The 18,641-nt window shown below is 40.8% G+C and overlaps 1 protein-coding gene across 1 annotated transcript in view; it reads right to left on the reverse strand.

Moving 5' to 3' along the window:
* Positions 1-18,641, reverse strand: part of PCCA (propionyl-CoA carboxylase subunit alpha) — a 526,460-nt gene that overhangs the window by 5,761 nt on the left and 502,058 nt on the right. Inside the window, exon 22 of the mRNA XM_037143368.2 lies at positions 8,727-8,867. Coding sequence (XP_036999263.2) covers positions 8,727-8,867 — 141 coding nt within the window. The remainder of the gene's footprint in view (positions 1-8,726; positions 8,868-18,641) is intronic.

The following is an 18,641-nucleotide window of genomic DNA, read 5'->3' on the forward strand; positions in this document are numbered from 1 at the left end:
ATACAAGTAACTGCAAGTGGTAGATCCCCAGTTATTAATCAGAGAAACGAAACCTCTGATTTAGCCAGAGATAATCAGGAGAGGTGGGAAAGTCTCAAATTTCCAATGTTCCCTTCTCTCTGATTGTATGACTGGCAATGTGATTAAAAGGACTTCATAGAAAATATTCTGGATCTGAAGTGACTGCTCTTCTGCCTGACCCACAGCTCTGCACTGAATCACTGAATTCAATCCCCACAGCTTCCTTTTCATTCCTGTTTTCTCTCAAGCCTGTCTGCTAGTCTCTCTACTTGTAGTATTTAGCTGTAAATGAAAATTTAAGTAATTCATATCTCTGCTCGCCTACAGCCATCTGTTTTGTAATCTGTTTTCACTCATTTGTCCCTAAAAGGAAAAAAAACTCTTGGAAGTTGTTTATTTACTCCACAAAATACTGAGATATGTTTTAGTCAGTAGAACTTGATCTAAATTCAAGTTATTTCATTCCTCAAGAATCCAAGTGAGACAAGCAAACATGGTACAAACCACACAGTGAGGAAAGCAGGTGGGCCTGTAACTGGGGGTGCCCTCCCCGCCAGCTGGGCCCTACACAGGCTCCAATTCCGGCAACACCAAGATGGCATCACACAGGCCTCTTAGCTCAACATGTGGAAGCCTCCCTGTCCAGAGGTGCCCATTCGTCCCCACTCCCCAGATTCGGGAAGGTAGTGGCAGCACCTTCTGTCTTTCCCCGTGTGCTTGGAAAGCTGGGCATTAACTGAGGGAGCAGAAAGGACTTTTAACCATTCCATTTCCACTAGACAGCTCACATGTGAGGGCACTGCTCCCAAAGGATCTGTGTGCGCACACTTCTCTAACACTTTTGTGAATCATCTGATAAAGACTTAATGATTGTGACAGGATGTCTCCAATGCCGGGCTTACAAAATGGTCACAAGCCTTGCAAGTCTTTTTGATAAACTTGGTCAGCCTGATATACTTCTCTACTCCCTGTCTAATTGATGTAAAGTTTGGAGGCCTGAATCCTATATCTTTCATCCGGCTTATTGCGTCCTCTCCTTTGACACAGGGTCAAGGTTCACATTCGCATCCGATTATCAGAGTGTACTCATTAAGCGGGAGCCCGCCTTGCCCTAAAATGAGTAAGCTGGGGAGAAAACTCGGCCAATTTATTCAGCAGATTTCAGCATGTTTGGAAGCCCTGAATGTCGCCCGGCACTGCTCTGTGCTGAAAGAGGTTCAGACATCTCCAGCTGATGATTAATTGTGAGTGATGGGAAATAAAATCCAGTAAAGCCAGCTGCTTGCCATGGTCGGCAAAATGACTCTAATGGATATAGGCTGCCAATTTTCCAGTTTTACTGGCAAGTCTTCCAAGTGTAATTAAGGGAAGTTATAAATGATATGGAAATCTATCAAGTTCCATTTATTTTCAGAGTACTCTTTCCCCAGAGACTTTATCTTCAAGCTTATAGTATGCTTTGTTGTGCTAATGATTCAAATCACTTCTTGTTTCTGATTAAAGCCCCCCAGTAGCATACTACCAAGTTCTCTTCACTTCTTCCCCAAAGATTAAAAGACACAGAACCTTCTCCTGCACATCGCTCTTAGAAAACAGACTAAGGCTGGGACATACTCAGCAACTTGTATCATTCAGACCGTAGACTGTAAACGCAGGAAGAAAGCTCAAATGAAGTGCAGGAAGTGAAAAAGAAAGGGGGAAAATACCTCCATCAAAACGTAAAGAGAAGCCCCCAAAAGTACAGACTTGAAAGCTGTGTTCAATACCAGATATTCATCAGAAGGTGGTGTAGCCCACTAATGTTATTTGATTTGGAATAAAAGCATGAAAATGATGGCAAAGGCCTAAAATTGGAGATGTAAAGGATGACTGCACAGTATTCCATTTCTCAATTTCATCCTTTAGAGCCACAAAATGGGGGCGACACAGTGACGGGATGAGATTTACAGTAACAGCTGTGGTCTTCCCACACAAGGGAGGACCTTTTAATGGGTGAAGGTCTGTTTTGAACAGACGGGGGGCAACAAAACAAGGTTCCCTATTAAGAGTGTACAGTTATATTTCTGATAAAGAAGATGATTATGAGAGTCGGATTTCCTTTAAGATGGCCCCTCCCCTCTTTTGTTGTCCAAAACCTGGGTCATTTTTAAAGGTGTTGTCCTTTAAATATAGGCAAGAGGACAGAAATGGCATGGAGGGTTTTTCCCCCTGTAGCCCACTCTCTAGCAACTATAAAGAATGCACAGGAAACTGTGCCAGTGGCATATGGCTTTCTACTGTGCTAAACATTCATACAAAAGACAGGTTCATCAGTCATTGGAGTATCTGGATAAAAAATTAGCTCCTGATGGATGGTATTTTGAGCTTACCTGCTGCTAGTACATTACCAGAGAAACACAGGTTTTGAAACCCACATGACATTAGAAACTGCAGACCATGAAATACAACACATGCAGGAGCACATAATGTACGCCAGATTATACAAAATAATAAATAAGCTATTTAAACCCTCTGCCTAAAATTGAGCCCGCTGCAAGGAACCCTGGGTCATTTCTACGCGGGCCAATTAATGCACAGCATCTGCTGTATAGAAGCAGGGCATGAAGCACTTCCGAATGATTTCAGCAATTAAAAGAAAACTGTTTCCTGCCTGTTCAGACAGCAACTGTTTCAATGCAAGAGTGAGCACCGAATCACTGCGTGCAGCTGAAAAATTAAGTCCGCTTTTTGGGGAAGAGGGGTGGGTGGGAAGAAGAATTTTTATGGAAAAAGGAGCCTTCTTTTGTTGTCCCACATTCTGTGTTTTTCTGCCAAATTAGACAGAAGGCTCGGAGGGCTTACCGGCCTGCTGTAGTCTCCCCTTCTGCTGCATTGGGCCCCCAGAAAGCACGGATCAATATCAACCCTGCTGACGACTCCACAAAAGTGAAAATCCTTCAATTACATTTTTAAAGGCAGTTCTACTTAGAACACAGGTGCCTGAATGCACTGCATTTTAAAGCCTTCAGATCTGAAGAAAGACACAGTTAATAGCCACAGGAAAAAAGCATCTCAGATTGGTTAAAAGGCACTGCTAGAATCTGGTTATAATAACTTCCTTTCTGAGCTGGTAAGATAGGCTGGTAAATATCTCCTGATATTTCCTGAAGAAGAAATGTGAATTCACATCCTAACATCTTCATGTAAAGAGGGAGGGAGAAGACATCCCTGGAGCCTACCGTATTTAAGCAATAATGGAACGAACTATCATCAAATTACAAAGAAAGAGAAGGCAGGTGACAGAAATGCGGTCAAACCCCTTATCTCTAGTCAAAGGCCTCTTTAATGGATTTGTGCACTAGCCACCTCGCTAGGAGGGCATGAGCAAGGAGAAGTAACCCGCTCACCCAGGGCAGATGGTTCTGAGGGGCCGCAGGCCTGCACCTCTCCCCTCGCTCCCTTGTGCCCCGCCCCCCGTAGCTGCCTCTCTCTAATTGCGCAGTGGGTCTCAAAGCAGGGAACTGAAAGGCTTGGGGGAAGAATACAGAGTTGTGGCTAATATTAAACAAGTCTAGTTTTTGTTAAAAGTCCTTAAAATGAAGGAAAATATTACACCCTACTGCCTTCTAAGTTAGCTCACAACCGGAGCCAAAATCTCTAGTTACAAAGAGAACTACTTAAAATTGGTGTCATTTACAATATCTTTAAGAAATTAGTCTGGATCCACTACCTCTGTGAAATATACTGTTTTAAAGAATTCAGAGAAATAGTTTTATTTTATTTTATTTTGGTAAAAGGGTGAGAAGGAGTATTCTGAATCTTGGTAAAGTGGAGAACTGTCATCTTCAAAAATGTTTGAAACAGAGATACCATCCCCTGTAACCTTCAGTGGGTCATTCCTTAAAAATTTAAATCAAATGCCAAATTTGCAGGAGATTCTTCTACAATATTTAATTTATTGATTAAATAAATTTATTTTAATAAATATTTACCTTATATTTATCATTATCATTAAGTTATAAAAATACCCAAATTGTTACCTCCAACAAAAATCACCCCTAATGCATCAAAGTAAATGCTACCTGAAAGAGAACAAAAGGCCCAAATCGGGACAGCTGTTTCCTGTGAAGGAGGCAGGACAAGAATGCCATTGGAGAAAGGACAAGTTCATTGTATAAGCAGTGTTCTTGTGTTAAATAAAATGGGAAGCAAATATGGTAAATAAGGTGAGCAGAAAGCATAGGAATATTCATGCTATTTTTATAACTTTCTGTGTATTTGTAACATTTCAAAATTTAAAGTTTAAAAATGTTAAATAATGAACATATGAATCTGTACATGCTTTGCAATACAATCTGAGGTTTGGATGAAAAACTGGCACCTTATCAAATAAACTGCTTGAATAACTACTGCTATAAAATATGTAAATTTAATCATTGCAATTATTTCCTGATTGTAAATCAAGGAATCCAAAAACTGGAAAATCTATCAAACAGCCAGGCCAGGTCCTCTGCCAGGGAAAGATGCTGTTACTGATATTGGGCTGCGTGGGGTACATAAGTTACTGCCAGACAAACACACGTCAGGAGGGCCCAATCCACCCCTTCTCATCTGGAATACCTAAGTGCAAAGGAGGTTTCAAATCCTGCTCATTCACAAAAGGAAAAAATAAAGGTCTCTCACCAAGTTTATTTGTAATTTCTCCAAGATCAGCTAGCTGTAAGCTCAGTTGCAAATGGTTTGGGCACAAAGGGGTAGTGTGACTATCACTCACCCACCTACCTCCTTGGGTGTCTTCTCCCTAAAGGAGCACATGCAAGGAGAAAAATAAACCAGGGCAAATTCTGGGTTGTTCTACTATTAATGATTCCAAATTTTATGTTTTATAGTATCCTCCCCTTTTTTGTGTAAATCACTGTTTATGTGAACAATCATCCCAAATACCTAATTACCTGCTACTAAAGGTCAGTTCACTAAAAAGTGTATCATCCTTATTTTGCCTCCCTCAACATACCGCACTCTGTCTCGCTAATAGTAGATGGGCTACGTGGCAAGAAAAAAAACAGCAACAGGTGCTTACTGTCAATCTATCATTTTACCTGGTCTCACAAAGTGATGTCACAAAGTAATAATTAAGAAAGAAATATAAATGGGTACACAGCCTGCTTCTGGTTCAAATCTCACTTAATTTTAGATGTAAAAAATAACAAATATTTCTGATGTAAATTTGAGATGCCTGAAAAATCTAAATATAACTGGAACAAATCTTAATGAAATGCAATATTAAACTATCCCATTGTGTTGTCTCACTTTATTTTTATTTTTTGTTCTGTTTCTGATATCAAAATATGCTCATAATGACTTTATATTTAAAAGTCAAATGAAAATTGTGCAACTCATTCAATAGTTCTAAGTTTAATGCTGGAAAAAATGTATTTAGCCATTTTCTTCAGGAAGATCATAAAAATAAAAGTTACAATGATTAAAACAAGTTATTAAAAATACTAGCTTTGATTACAGAAATACCCTAGTTTATGATGTGTTAAATGTACAGAAAAGTAGGTATTTTTCAAATTGAAGTAAAAATCAGTCATTAAAAATATTTTCAGAAGGCATATAAAAATGTATTTATTAAATGCATATAAAAATGACTTTATCAATTGTATTCTGAATTAAATTTGTGATTCTGGACTTTTATAACCCAGTCTACTTAGTTTCTAATTGGTTTGTTTGCTTATATGAATTTTACTCTTCATTAACTATAATCCCTTCCCCACATGTTCAAAAAGGCTATTATGTAATCATTTAGAAAAGATTTTACTATCACATTTAATGTTGAATAGTACATAGTACACATTGAAAAAGTATTAGGAACTTTTGCTGTTTGAAACCAGTAAAAGCACTTAGAGGAAAACATAGCTTCTATGCTGAAGGAGCGAAGAACCTCTGCCCACAAAGCTCTCTGGGTGCATTTACTGCTTCTAAAGGGCCACCCGAATCATCTTGTCCTAAGATTTTTAAAAATTCTGTTAAAATTGTTTACTTCACAAAAAACAGATTTCCAATGTATTATTTATATGACACTTCTGTGGAACACATTGTTGCCCCCCCTCACATTCTAAGATTTGTCAAGTCTTAGCTAAATATACAAATTATAGATAACTAGAACTTAAACTACAAAAAATAACATTTCAAAGAAGAATAGAATACTTAGAGACCCTCAGTTGTTTTTTTAGGTCCTTATTTTCCTTGAAAATACACTGAGATGATTGATTCCTTTCTCTTCCTACTGACAAAAGTGGAACCTTGCCTCAGCTATTGTTATTGCTAAGAATATAACATGTCTTGCAACAATTTTAAACCATGAAACTTAAGAGTTACAAGTATTATTTTCTTATACTGGCCTCAAGTAAATATTGTGCCTTTGGTCCAAGGAAAGTTTCTTGTGTGTTAATTGCACAAAGCATATTTAACTATACAAGTTGTTGTAAAAGCTGACAAACATCTGGCCCTGTATTTGGTTTAGGTATTAGCAGTTTGGGACACTTTTCACAAATAATAATTCAAGAAAAAATACTATTGTATCAAAACACAATGGGACCAAATATAAAAGGAAGTTCTGTGAGGACCAGAAGTGGCACTGGCAGCTGGCGAGAGGAATGAAAAGAAAGTATATGCTCTGCTGGACCATCCTAGGCACATATGTGCAAAGAGCATTTATAAGTAAGGTGAAGGACCCAGGGAATAGAAGCCAATTCACTAGGGGTACATACCCTCCTGCCCCACCCAGCCATGTCCTCTGACTTTAAAGGAATACATGCAACAGAGGCTCCAGCCAATTCTCAAATTAAACCATTCTTGAATACCCACATTTAATTACTGGTAGTGGTTTTCAATATCTGAGCTACCCAATGACTAACTAATACAATATTGCTCTATTTTACTAAGTGCCTTGTTTTCCCACATTAATTCATGAACCAGGAAATGGAAAGTATGAAGGCTCAACCCTTCTGGTACCTGGAGAAGCTAGACTAGGAGAAAGCAGAAGAAGGCTGCATGCTCCCTGCTCTCTGCCTGAGCAGCTGCAGCCAGAAAGCTGGCAAATGGAGGAACAAGACTGCACCGTGGGCCTCCTCCCTCTGCGCTCTCAGCAGGAGCCACCTCCCTCCCAGGCCCTCTCTCTGTCCACTCAGGTTTTGACTCAGGTGTTGGAAAAGTAAGGATTGCCATTAAAACACTTATTTTTTTTAAAGCGCAAATGTGATTTTATAATTAAAGCCACACAATCAGGACTGACAAGCTCAAGATGGCAGTGTAGAGCCCATGTAGCTTCCAGAAAAAGCTTAAGATGTTAGATGGAAAGATAAATAAATAAATAAATAACCCCCTCACTTTGTTCACCAAGCTACACTTCCAGTCACTAGAAGATTCCACTAACTGCTTTGATAATTGGTATGAGTGTACTCATGCTTACTGGCAAGGCCAAGGGACTATCTCCTTATGACCCTAATCCTTATGAATGAAGAAATACAAGGCAAACCCCTCCCCCCTAATCATTACATATATATAAAATATTTAAGCATCACCCCTCTCAAATCCTTGATACTTGGGTGTTAGACCAGCATAATGAGTGCTTTCTTCCAAGAATATCAATGCTTTCTAAATAAACATAACAATTCATAGCTCCTCAGCCTCTTTTATGATTTTTCTAGGAAAACTAGTAGTTCCATTTTTATATCATCAGGTAAAGCAATTGTTAAGTCAGTTTTCCAGCTTCATGTGACACTTTCAGAACTAATCATTTAAACAACTGAAACTGATAAATTTTTCTTAATATTCAATTATAAATACTTTTTTAGAAGCCAATGACTATATGAGTTTTCCCTCAAAGTTATTTTATTTATGTTAATAAAGAAATACAGAAGCAGTTTTAATGTAATCTTTACAGGAAAATATAAAAATTCCTGTTGCTTAACTGAGATACCAAATGGAATCGCCATCTCATTTATTAAAGACTATCATATTTGGCCGTTATTTTCTGGCACATCAGTAAAAAGGCAAGTACTTACATGCCCCGTAGAAACCTTTCCGGTTGACTCTTCTTTTTACTTCTGCTGCTAATAAAGGGAGATATCTAATCATGCTGATAAAAAACGCAGTATCCTACCAATTCACCTGTAGCACACTATTGTGAGATTGAACATGTGAGGAAATAGTAATATAGCTTTCATTGTGCCTTAATGTCACAAAGTCAAGATGAAAAACATACATCTGTGTCCTAAATTTTTATATATCAAGTTACAGAAGTGAGTTAGTACTATACAGATTACAGAATTAACTTTTGTTAGTTCCCTTCCCTTTTATCCCAAAAATAATGCAAAAAGTTCCCTATCAGAAGTTTACTTTTTACTATGAGTTCAAGGATGCTTAAAGCACAGAGAGCCTGAGAGTAAACAGAAATTTTAAATAAAATACTTCCCAAAACTCCAAATTTGCCAAATAACAGAGTGAATCAGGCTTTTTTTTCTGTTCCAGTTCCAGATCAGTTGAGGGGAGAGGCACTCAGATATTGTTACTAAACTAATTCAAATGTGAAACAGTTGGACAAAAGTCGGACAAAAGCTAATTTTGCTATTTGGTGGAGGTAGTAGGACTTAAAAAGGACCTGCACAGGGCCCGATCATGTTTCTGTCTTCCCCCATCCCACAGACAGGCACACTCCTTACCATATCCCCGGGCTTGACAGCGACGGCCACCACCATTCCAGGCATCGGGGAGCGAAGAACACTGCTTGTATCTTCAGCCACTTTTTCCAGCATAAACTTGTTCAATTCTGCAGCAAGTTTGGTCAAGATATGTACCTTGTACTTAAGGAAAAACACCACAAATGAGTTTAAATGCTGAACTTTTCCTCAAAAGTAGTGCTCATTCAAAATCAGTTTTCACCTTTTAAATTTAAATTATATCACCTTTGAAGTCACATGACTTTTATTGTACATAAGAATAAAATGCATTGTTTCTAGAATATGTTATAAGCCAAATATTTATTTCTTGAAATAAGAACTCCAGTAATTCATTAGTGATGGTTATCATCCTGTATTATGAAGAAAAATATCTGAAAACTTATAAAGAAAACAGTGAGAATTTTCTGTTTTTCCTTCACAGCTTACACAACATCCCAATTAACCCAAACTCCGTGAGCTGGGTCAGCCCAAGGGAGAAAGCGGGTGACTGTGAACATGCACCAGTAGATGGCAGCAGACTGCTGTCTCTAACTTCTCGCTCCCCTTAAGAGAGCTACTGTACTGTGTATCAGTAACTTAAGACAAAGGGTTTCAGTGTTCATTTGGGGCAAAACAAAATTTAAAATTCAATATTTAACATCCAATGATATAAAATATTCACGATTGAAAATGTTAGCTTTTCTTCTTAGGCACAGCATTATGTAGTCTTTCTGTTACAAGATGGTCAAGGTACATACAGATGAAATATGATAGTATCTTCTGTATTAAGGGACAGTAATATCAAGAGCTTAAAATCACTGAAAGAAAACGGTGTCCACAGCTAAGTATTTTAATGGCACTTTTCGTAGATGGCTCTCAAACAATTAGGGGTCCACTGAACATAGTTCCAACAGAACATTTCTAGTAAAGAGAATTTCTGCCTGGCAGGAGAAATCCTAGATCTCTGTGAATAAATATATGAGCTCAGTTTGGTCTGTCCATACAGAAACAAGATAAAATGGTTTGAGGAAGTGTTAGTCGGTGAAGCAGGAACGACCACCTGAAGATTTTTGGATTCCTACCAGATCGCGTTTCCCTTGGGTAGACAAATGCAGCATCCAGGCAGCCCCATTTTGTTCAAAAAAAGCTGCTGTAACTCAAAGCCTCCTGTGGGCACCATGATGGCAGGGATGCAAAAGGAAAATAGAATTCACCCTTTAATTCAGTGCAGGGTCAGGGGAAATCTCTAAACATGCTCTTTCCAGGACCTATTTTAAAAGGAGTGGGGGGAGGGCCCCAAGGAAGAGCTTTGATGGCCTAAGTTCCAAGCAGATTTACCACACTGTGACAGGTTGGATAATAACATCTTTTGCATGTTTCTTTACTCCTGACTGTGTGTTTTGCAATCAAGACATATAAGTGTCTGCCAGTTTCTGAACGTTATGATCCTTAAGTGAAATTACAGTGCAAATAAAAGCTTTTTGCTCCTATTAAAATTCATCTGAGTCATAAGTGGCAAGGGAAGAAAACAAGAAGAGTGCATTCTGCTGTCAAATAAATATTCTGGTTAGAGAGGGACTACTTATCAATGAGGAATTGTATCTCTAAATCCTTCATTAAATTTATTGGGGTGGATAGAAACAAAGGAGGAGGATATAATTGTACCAAATTACACAGATTTAGTGTCTGTGCTCTGTCTACCTTAGAAAGAAAATCCATCATCACTGGAAGCAGCAGTCAACAAAAAAGTTACTTTTCAGCCACGTGACTGGTATCAGCGATGTGACTGATGGGTACCGGGCTGTTTTTTTGGTTTTTTTCCAGCAGGGCATATGTATCTATCCCCACCCCCACCCCACCCCCCAGTCACCTACTCTGACTTCAAAATGTGAGCACTAAATTCCAGGAAAGTACCTCTATATACTGAGAATACAATTTATCACATTTCACCACAGTGGATACCCTTAAAAACTAAGTTTAGCTATATATTACAAACAAGTCTTAATATAAATACAGTGCTAAGATTGTTCCAAACTGCATTTCTCCCCAGAAATGACAAGATCCTGACTAAAGCTGGATCCTTTTACTATTTTTATAATTTTCATATCTTTTGGATTCCTTTCTCTGCAGGACTCCTGCTTTGCTTGGAAAGAGATGTAAAAAAGTCACAAAACTCAATGCCTTTAGATGAGGTCTTTGTTATTGATGAGATGTTCCTTTTCCTTTTGTATTTGTTTATTGTTCTTAAATCTGTTTGGGGGATAAGTGACTTATTGTAATCGCAGGCAAAAATAACAACGGGGTAAACGCCTCAGGAGAGGCCTTATTGCAAATAGTTGGCTTAGAAATGGCCTTTCTGAATATAAAAAGAAAAGGCATGCAGAAGTTTCTCTTTTTAAGATTACCTTTGATGTTGTCCTGACCCTTTCGGTGTGCCCATACAAACATGCCTTCGGAAAACAACCCCTTGGCTCGCCCATGAAGCGTACACGGGGGTGCTTGCCAGGATGGGATCTAAGCAGAGTGCAGCATATGGGCCCATCAGAACAAATTGCCTGGTGAGAACCGTAAAAGCTTTTTGATGCCCCAGAAAAAAAGTCATTTAAGAATGTACACTAGAGCTTTCAAAGTTTATGATCAAAACTGCTATTTATTGGTTCCTCTGAATTCTCAGGGGGCACAGGCAGAGCAGCCAACTAGTTTTGAGAGATTTCATGAAAATGCCCTGTGACGCATGCAGTTTGGTTTTATGCTAAGCATTTAAATTTTCCTAATGGATTCTGCAAAACGTCCCTGGAGAGTGTTGATTTTAAACTGCTGTTATTATTTTCAAGCAGAAAAACCACAAACTTGTGTTTTGGGGTTGGTAGCCCCAGATTTTAAAAGGCTGGTCAACAGGACAGAGAAGTACATCCTGGAAGTCAGAGGTACTCGCCCTGCAGGGCCATGAGAAACATCAGCTTGAGGGATTAGCAGTTGCTTGTTGGCTCAGCGGCTGTCGGTCATTAGGTGGAATCTCTCACTCACTCTGTGGGTTTAGGAAGGTGCTCTCCAAACCACAATCGAGTGAATAAGTTCTTGAAAAGCACACCTCACCCTGTAAGTAGAAGAGGTGCTCTCCAGGCAGAGCCTGGCCAGACTCCCCCATTCATACAGACCATAAGAGGTCTTATCTCACACGCTAATTATGGTAAAATGATCCCAGCCCAATCTCTAAGCAAATTAATTTTATGGTGTCTGCAATGAAAAACCATGTCTAACAAGAACATTTCTCTCAAAAAGTTCACAAGAAAGAAAAAAATCATAATCGACATGAAAGGATCAGGAAGAAAACTAGAAGAGATGGACCATGAAAAGGAACACAGTGGAATTGTTTTAAAAATTAACATACAGCTCTTAACATGGAACCTGATAAAAAAAGATAGAAGCAGAGTGCTGTGGTTGCTGAGGGGAAAGGAGGGGACCAATCACGGTTTGGGCTAAAAAAACACCCTGCAAATGGACATGCCCACCAGTGCCATCAACACACTCATCTCTGGCAAACAAATAGTACAGAGGCCCCACTATGGATGCTCTAAACACCTCAGATGCTGCCATAAAAACCATCTTGCTGATGTCTGTACTAGTTTAATGCATGTTTCTCTTCACGGAGTTTAAATCCAGGTGCTTCTTTGAAGGCCTCCAGATTCACCGGTGACTTTACACATCTCATCTTCTCATATGTTTATATGATTTAGAGGTCTGTAGGCTCCTGGCAAAATGAGTGCTTTCAGTTTGCTTTACGTACTTCTTTCAGTTGTGATTCATTCCTTTTAAAGTAGCCTAGCTTCAGTTTCCATTTCTACACCATTCTTTCAACAATGAGGATATGTACAGTGGATGAACCATGTATTTTCATGTCAACTAGGGGCCACCTAATGTCCACACCGAGTCAAGGTAAATGATGAACCTTAAATGATGAACCATTACTGTGAATTATCTTATATTAATCATCTTAACATCTCAGAGCATTGGCCGTATACTGTTCATCAGCCTTTGCTTATTTAGTGAGGTGGCAAATCCCTTTCTTCAAATACAAGGATCTCTTCTTACTCAAAGTTCTAGATCTTCTGGTCCAAAGACTCCAACATAAGGTGTGCCTTCCTTTTCACAGTGTAGTACTGAGACCTAACACTCAAATATTTCCCTAAAAGTCTACTTCCCTCACTTGAGCTAGAGAAAAACTGTCAGTGTTCAAGTGACCACAATGACTAGGTGCAAAAGTGATACATGTTTCAAAACAACAGCATGTCAGAAAAAGAGAAACACTAAATGGAAATTAAAACACCTTGGTGGAATAATGAATATAATCCAACCTTGATTTTCTTTCCTATGTTCTTCGTGAGATATCCTGTGAACACTTGAGGAAAACAAGTACCAAATGTTCAAGGCCATGAAAAATACCTTACCCTCTACTTAGAAGTCAGGCCCAACAACACCAAAACAACCCAAATTGCCAAGAAACAACACGAAAAACATGCACAGTTAAAACCTGTCCTTTTCTTGGAGGTACCACTGTTACAGAACAAGAGGTCCGAGGGGATGGGGGGCAATATTTGGCCCACCTAGGGATGCCAAAAACTGCTATACAACAGGGGCCCCTCCCAAGGACAGAATACTAATATCTACTGGGCTCTTCTGTCCACCACCAATTGGAAAGACATCTCCCAATGCCAGAGATTTGTGAAAAGTTAATGAAATGTGTATTTGATGTTACTCAGGCCTAACGCCTCCACTAAAATATCAAAGTCCTGTAGGGTATACACCTATACACACACAGGGCTCCCTTCTCCCACTGTCCCAACTCCGGGTACCGTAAATCAGGAAAAGAACACACGTCTGTGTTTTAGGCCACTGGCACCATCAGCTGTGTTGCCGTGCAGACAGGATCTCTAGTTAATCCAAAGTCATGTGGCCCCTCTCATGGTCCACTGGCAAGAGTTCTTTGTACCCAGTTCCAGTCAGAGTCTCTCCTACTTTCTAGACCACTCGGCCAAAGGGGGCACCCCAAAGCCGCGTGGGCCTCTTCTACCAAAGCTGCAGGCGTCCTCACTCCACCAAAAGCATGTGTCTTTCTTCTTCACCTGGCTGCAGGGATCTCTATTCTGGCAAAACTGCGTGGTTTTCCCTTTCACCTGGGAAAGAGCGGGTCTGCACTCTGCCAAAACTGCATGGTTCCCCACTTCTTCACCTCGGCAAGAGGGGGTCTTAACTCAGCTGAGACTGCGTGGCTCTCTCCTTCAATGGTTGCAGGGGTCTGTACTCTGGCCAAAACCGCATGACTCTCCCCTCTTCACCTCGGCAAGAGGGGGTCTTAATTCTGCTGAAACCATGTGGCTCTCTTTTCACCTGGCCAAGAGGGGACCCTTACTTTCCTGAAACCGCATGGCTCTCTTTCATCTGGCTGCAGGGGTCTGCACTCTGGCCAAAACTGCATGGTTCCTCCCCTCTTCACCTCGGCAAGAGGGGGTCTTAACTCAGCTGAGACCGCATGGCTCTCTCTTTCTTCACCTCAGCAAGAGGGGGTCTTAACTCTGCTGAGACCATGTGGCTCTCCCCTCTTCACCTGGCTGCAGGGGTGTACATTCTTCCAAAACCACATGGCTCTCTCCTCAATGGCTCCAGCGTCTGCGTGTAAATCTCCGCACCCATCTTCCTTTGCAGCCCCATTTCTGACTCCTCCTACAAGCAGTTAGACCTGCCAGGACTCTCATACTCTCCCAGCTTTACTGGGCTGCCATCATTAGTCTGGGCAGATACGGCCCCAAGTCGTGGAGCCAATCAATTCCAAGCTCTCAGGGCACGGAGCCAATCAATTCCAAGCAGGCACTGTAACTCAGGGCAGCAGCCTCTACTTACATCCTGGGTAGAAGCCCCTCCCTTCTTCCTGGCTCAAAGCATGGCCACAGCTATTTAACATATCTATGAAACCAGTTAAGTGTTATAGATATGTTAAATGACCATTCCAGGGGTTAGTTGCAAAACTGTTGCTATGCAAAACAGCTCTCAATGGCCCTGGCCCATTTGTTCCTTCCCCCTGGGAGGAGTGAGGACATCTTAATATTTCCTGGACACCCTGAGCTCTGGACCCCATCCCAAATCCTTTTCTGTGGCCCCCCTCTTAGCTGCACCCTGTTACACCACTGAGGCAAAGAAGGTGAAATGAGCAGAGAGTGATGAAAGCATCTTGTACAGCTGCCGTCACTGGAGCAGCCTGTTAACATAATTCTGTGACAACTCCATCAGCACAGTCTCAAGGTAGCTGTCAATCAGGATGCATCATTTAATCCAACAGCACTCGGAGGACTTTCTCTGACAACCCACTTGATAGCCTATCTACAGCTCTATTTATATATCAGCACTCAGTTGTGTTTACAATGCTGTTGTAATTAGAAAAGATGCAACAGGCAGCAATATTATTGAGATTTCCACTTTGCAGAACTGCCCTGTAAAGTGTGATCTTGCTTCACAGAGTCATGCTAAATGACAAAAGGCTATTTTCTTCAATCTCCCAGCTCAGACAGCACTTCATTTGCAGCTATCTATAATTAGATTAATGGTGTACTGCAGTACAAAGCAGGCCCACTTCACATCTGATAGCATATGAATTAGGACAAACACTTATTTCAATTCCAGGCAGAGAAAGCAATGACTGGGGTATTTAGCATAGTCTTTATGGTAGAATGAGACGTTAATTGTGTACCATTACCTCTAAACTGCTTGCTTGTTGTATAAATCACTGTGCTAATTGATGCAGAGATAGAAGTGTAGCCACAGGCAAGAAAGTAAAGGAATGAGAGCTGAAGATGGATGATAAAGGATTATGGAGTAAAACCTTATGGAGATGAGGTTTCTTTGAAACCTTTCTTTTCTGCCCATGAGCAGGATTTCTGAAAAGTACAGAAAAACTCTTGTACTGGAAAGAAAATTTAATTTTTCACATTCCTCTTAAAAACACAAATTTATCCTGGCTCCCAGATTTCCAAAAAAGAGGTATGTGGAATTAATCTAAATATACAGTCATGAAAACATGGAATGTGCAGTTTTCAAACAGAACTCTCTATCTGAGTTTTGGGCTCCCGGGTTAATAAGTAACCCTTGTAAACTACCTGAAGCAGATGGGTTTCTGACCCATCCAAACGCAAAAATAAATTCAGTCCCAAGACTTGAAGTTGTTCTCATAGACCAAAATACAATAAAACAACAATACTCAGCGGGCTTAGGTTTGTTACAGACTCAGTAGAAGCATTTATTCAGTCTGTGAATCTAACAGAACAGAACAATTTCCACCTGCTACTATAACAATGATTTTAACACCACCAACAAAACACTCAAATCTGACTACTCCAGTTCATGATTTCACATAGACAGGCATGTCAGCATAAGAAAATTTGAAACCTGTAGATAATTTTTGTGAGTGTATTTGAGCCAAACTGGTGACAATTGCTAGGAAGCAAGAGCTCAACAGACTGAGAAAATAGGAATTTAGCACCTTATTTTATACACTACAGTCAAAAGAGAAGGCGTAAGGGGGTTACAAGAAAATCACTGGTGATAGGTTAGAGAGGCAGGAGAAAGCAGAGTTGGTGGAGGGAACTCTGGGATTGGGTAAAGGTAAAATGATAGACACTTTTACACAGGTGGGTCCAGGATAGTTAATAGTCTACAATTAACATGATAATGATAACAATGAGGGTATTTGTGGTCTCCCCCTGGTGTGGTGCCTGAGCTTTGAAGGATCTGGAAAAAGAAAATATGACATTTCAAAGGTATGTTATCACAGATGCAAAAAGACAACAGACAGGCTCAGGTAAGGTAAAGACTGACCTCTGTAGAAAGAATAGTAGCCGAGGACATGACCTCCTGCCATGACCTGTTTTTAGTTAGCAAGTCTTAATTTCAGACCATCCCATGTTGTTACTTTAGGTCCCTGAGTTTGTAAGGCTGACATGCAGGCCTCCTCCGAGTGTGTCAGGTTTGGCCTTTTCTTCCACAGTAAGGAACTGGAAAGGAAATCTTTTCTCTCTTTTTTTTTTTTTAAACTAGCAAAAAATGAAAATAAAAATAAACAAAAGCATGTAATAATTTAAAAGTTTCAATCTTACTGCAAAACACTATTCTTTCTGTTTAAAATGTCCTACTCAGCACTCAACAGCTCTTACTGGGGTAATATGAGTATCTCAAAAGCACAAATATAGAAACCAAATGCTATAAAGTCCAACTGTTAAAGACCCATAGAGAAACATGTTCTCTGGAAGTTCATAAATCAATTGCATACGCCCCATATATGTGTTCCCAATTTTTTTAATGGCAAAGTAACTGTAAGTTGCAAATTACTGCTGTGCACTTTTAAAAATAAATTCAGCTGCTTAGTAATTAGCACTGTTATTGTTACAGAACAGAGGTGGAGGGGGGAGGAATATTTGGCCCACTCAGGGATGCCAAAAACTGCTACAGAACAACAGGGGCCCCTCCCAAGGATGGTATACTAATACCTACTGGGCTCCTCTGTCCGCCGCCAGAGGAAAGACATCTCTCAATGCCAGAGACTTGTGAAAAGAAAAGGAAAGGTTTATTTAAAGCTGTACAGACTTAAAGTAATGATCCAATGTCCCCATTAATATATCAAACTCCTTCAGGATAACCACAGATGCCCACAGCACTTCCTCCCCCCCTTCCCTAATTCGGGGTACCATATCTCAGGAAAAGAAGTACATGTTAGTGTTTCCGGTTGCTGGCACCATCAGCTGTGTCACCGTCCAGGAAGGATCTCTAATTGCTCCAAAGCCATGTGGCACCTTCTCATGGTGTACTGCCAAAGAGTTCTTTCACCCTTCTTCCAGGCAAAGTCTCTCCTGCTTCCCAGGCCATGCGGCCAAAGGGCTCATCCCAAAGCCACGTGGACCTCTTCTATCAGAGCTGCACGGGTCAACACTCTGGCCAAAATTGTGTGGCTTTTTTCTTTACCTGGCTGCAGGGGTCCCCAGTTTGGCAAAGCCGAGTGGTACTCCTTCACATGGCTGCAGGGGTCCCCACTCTGGCAAAGCCACATGGCTCTCTCCTTCACCTTGCCAAGTGGGGATCCTTACTCTGCTAAAACCGTGTGGCTCTTCTCTTCACCTGGCTGCAGGGGTATGCACTCTTCCAAAACTGCATGGCTCTCTCTTCAGTGGCTGAGAGATCCCCACTCTGCCAAAACCTCATGGCTTTCTCCACCACTGAGCAAGAGAGGGTCCTCACTCTACCCAACCACATGGCTCTCCCACATGGGCAAGAGGGGGTCCTCGCTCTGCCCCAAACTGCATGGCTCCCTCTTTCACCTGGCTGTAGAGGTCCCCATTCTGGCAAAGCAACGTGATTCTCCCTCTCACCTCATCAAGAGAGGGTCCTCACTCTGCTAAAACCGCGTGGCTCTCCCCATGGTGGGCTGTTATACCCAGCTAAGAAAATTACAGCTAGGGCATTACCCAACCCTAAATCTGCAGTTCCTGGAACAGGGTAATGAACAAACATCAGGGAACAATTGGGTTTAAAATTCTAGCCAAATAAGGTAACTAACCCGGGCCGCCAGAAAGTGTCCGCCAGCGGCAGCACCCACCAATCAGGGACCCTCGCCGTTTTTAAATAAGCCAATAGCTAACCGCCACCTCTGCTTCTGTATGCCTTTGCTTGCTTGCTAGAAAATATAAATACCCAGTAGTCTGTAAGCCTGGCGCGACTTCCATTTTGTAGCTCTGAGTAGCTACGTGACTCTGGTCACAGTTGGGGAAGTTCGCCCCTGCGCAGGAAAATCTTTGGCCATTAAAATTTTTATCAATTCGGTTCCGGACTCCGAGAGTGTGTATTTACCCGCCGATTGTCTACAACATTTGGGGGCTC

Source organism: Artibeus jamaicensis, unplaced genomic scaffold, assembly GCF_021234435.1.
Source record: "Artibeus jamaicensis isolate MK-2021 breed Jamaican fruit bat unplaced genomic scaffold, CSHL_Jam_final contig_1819, whole genome shotgun sequence".
NCBI lineage: Eukaryota > Metazoa > Chordata > Mammalia > Chiroptera > Phyllostomidae > Artibeus > Artibeus jamaicensis.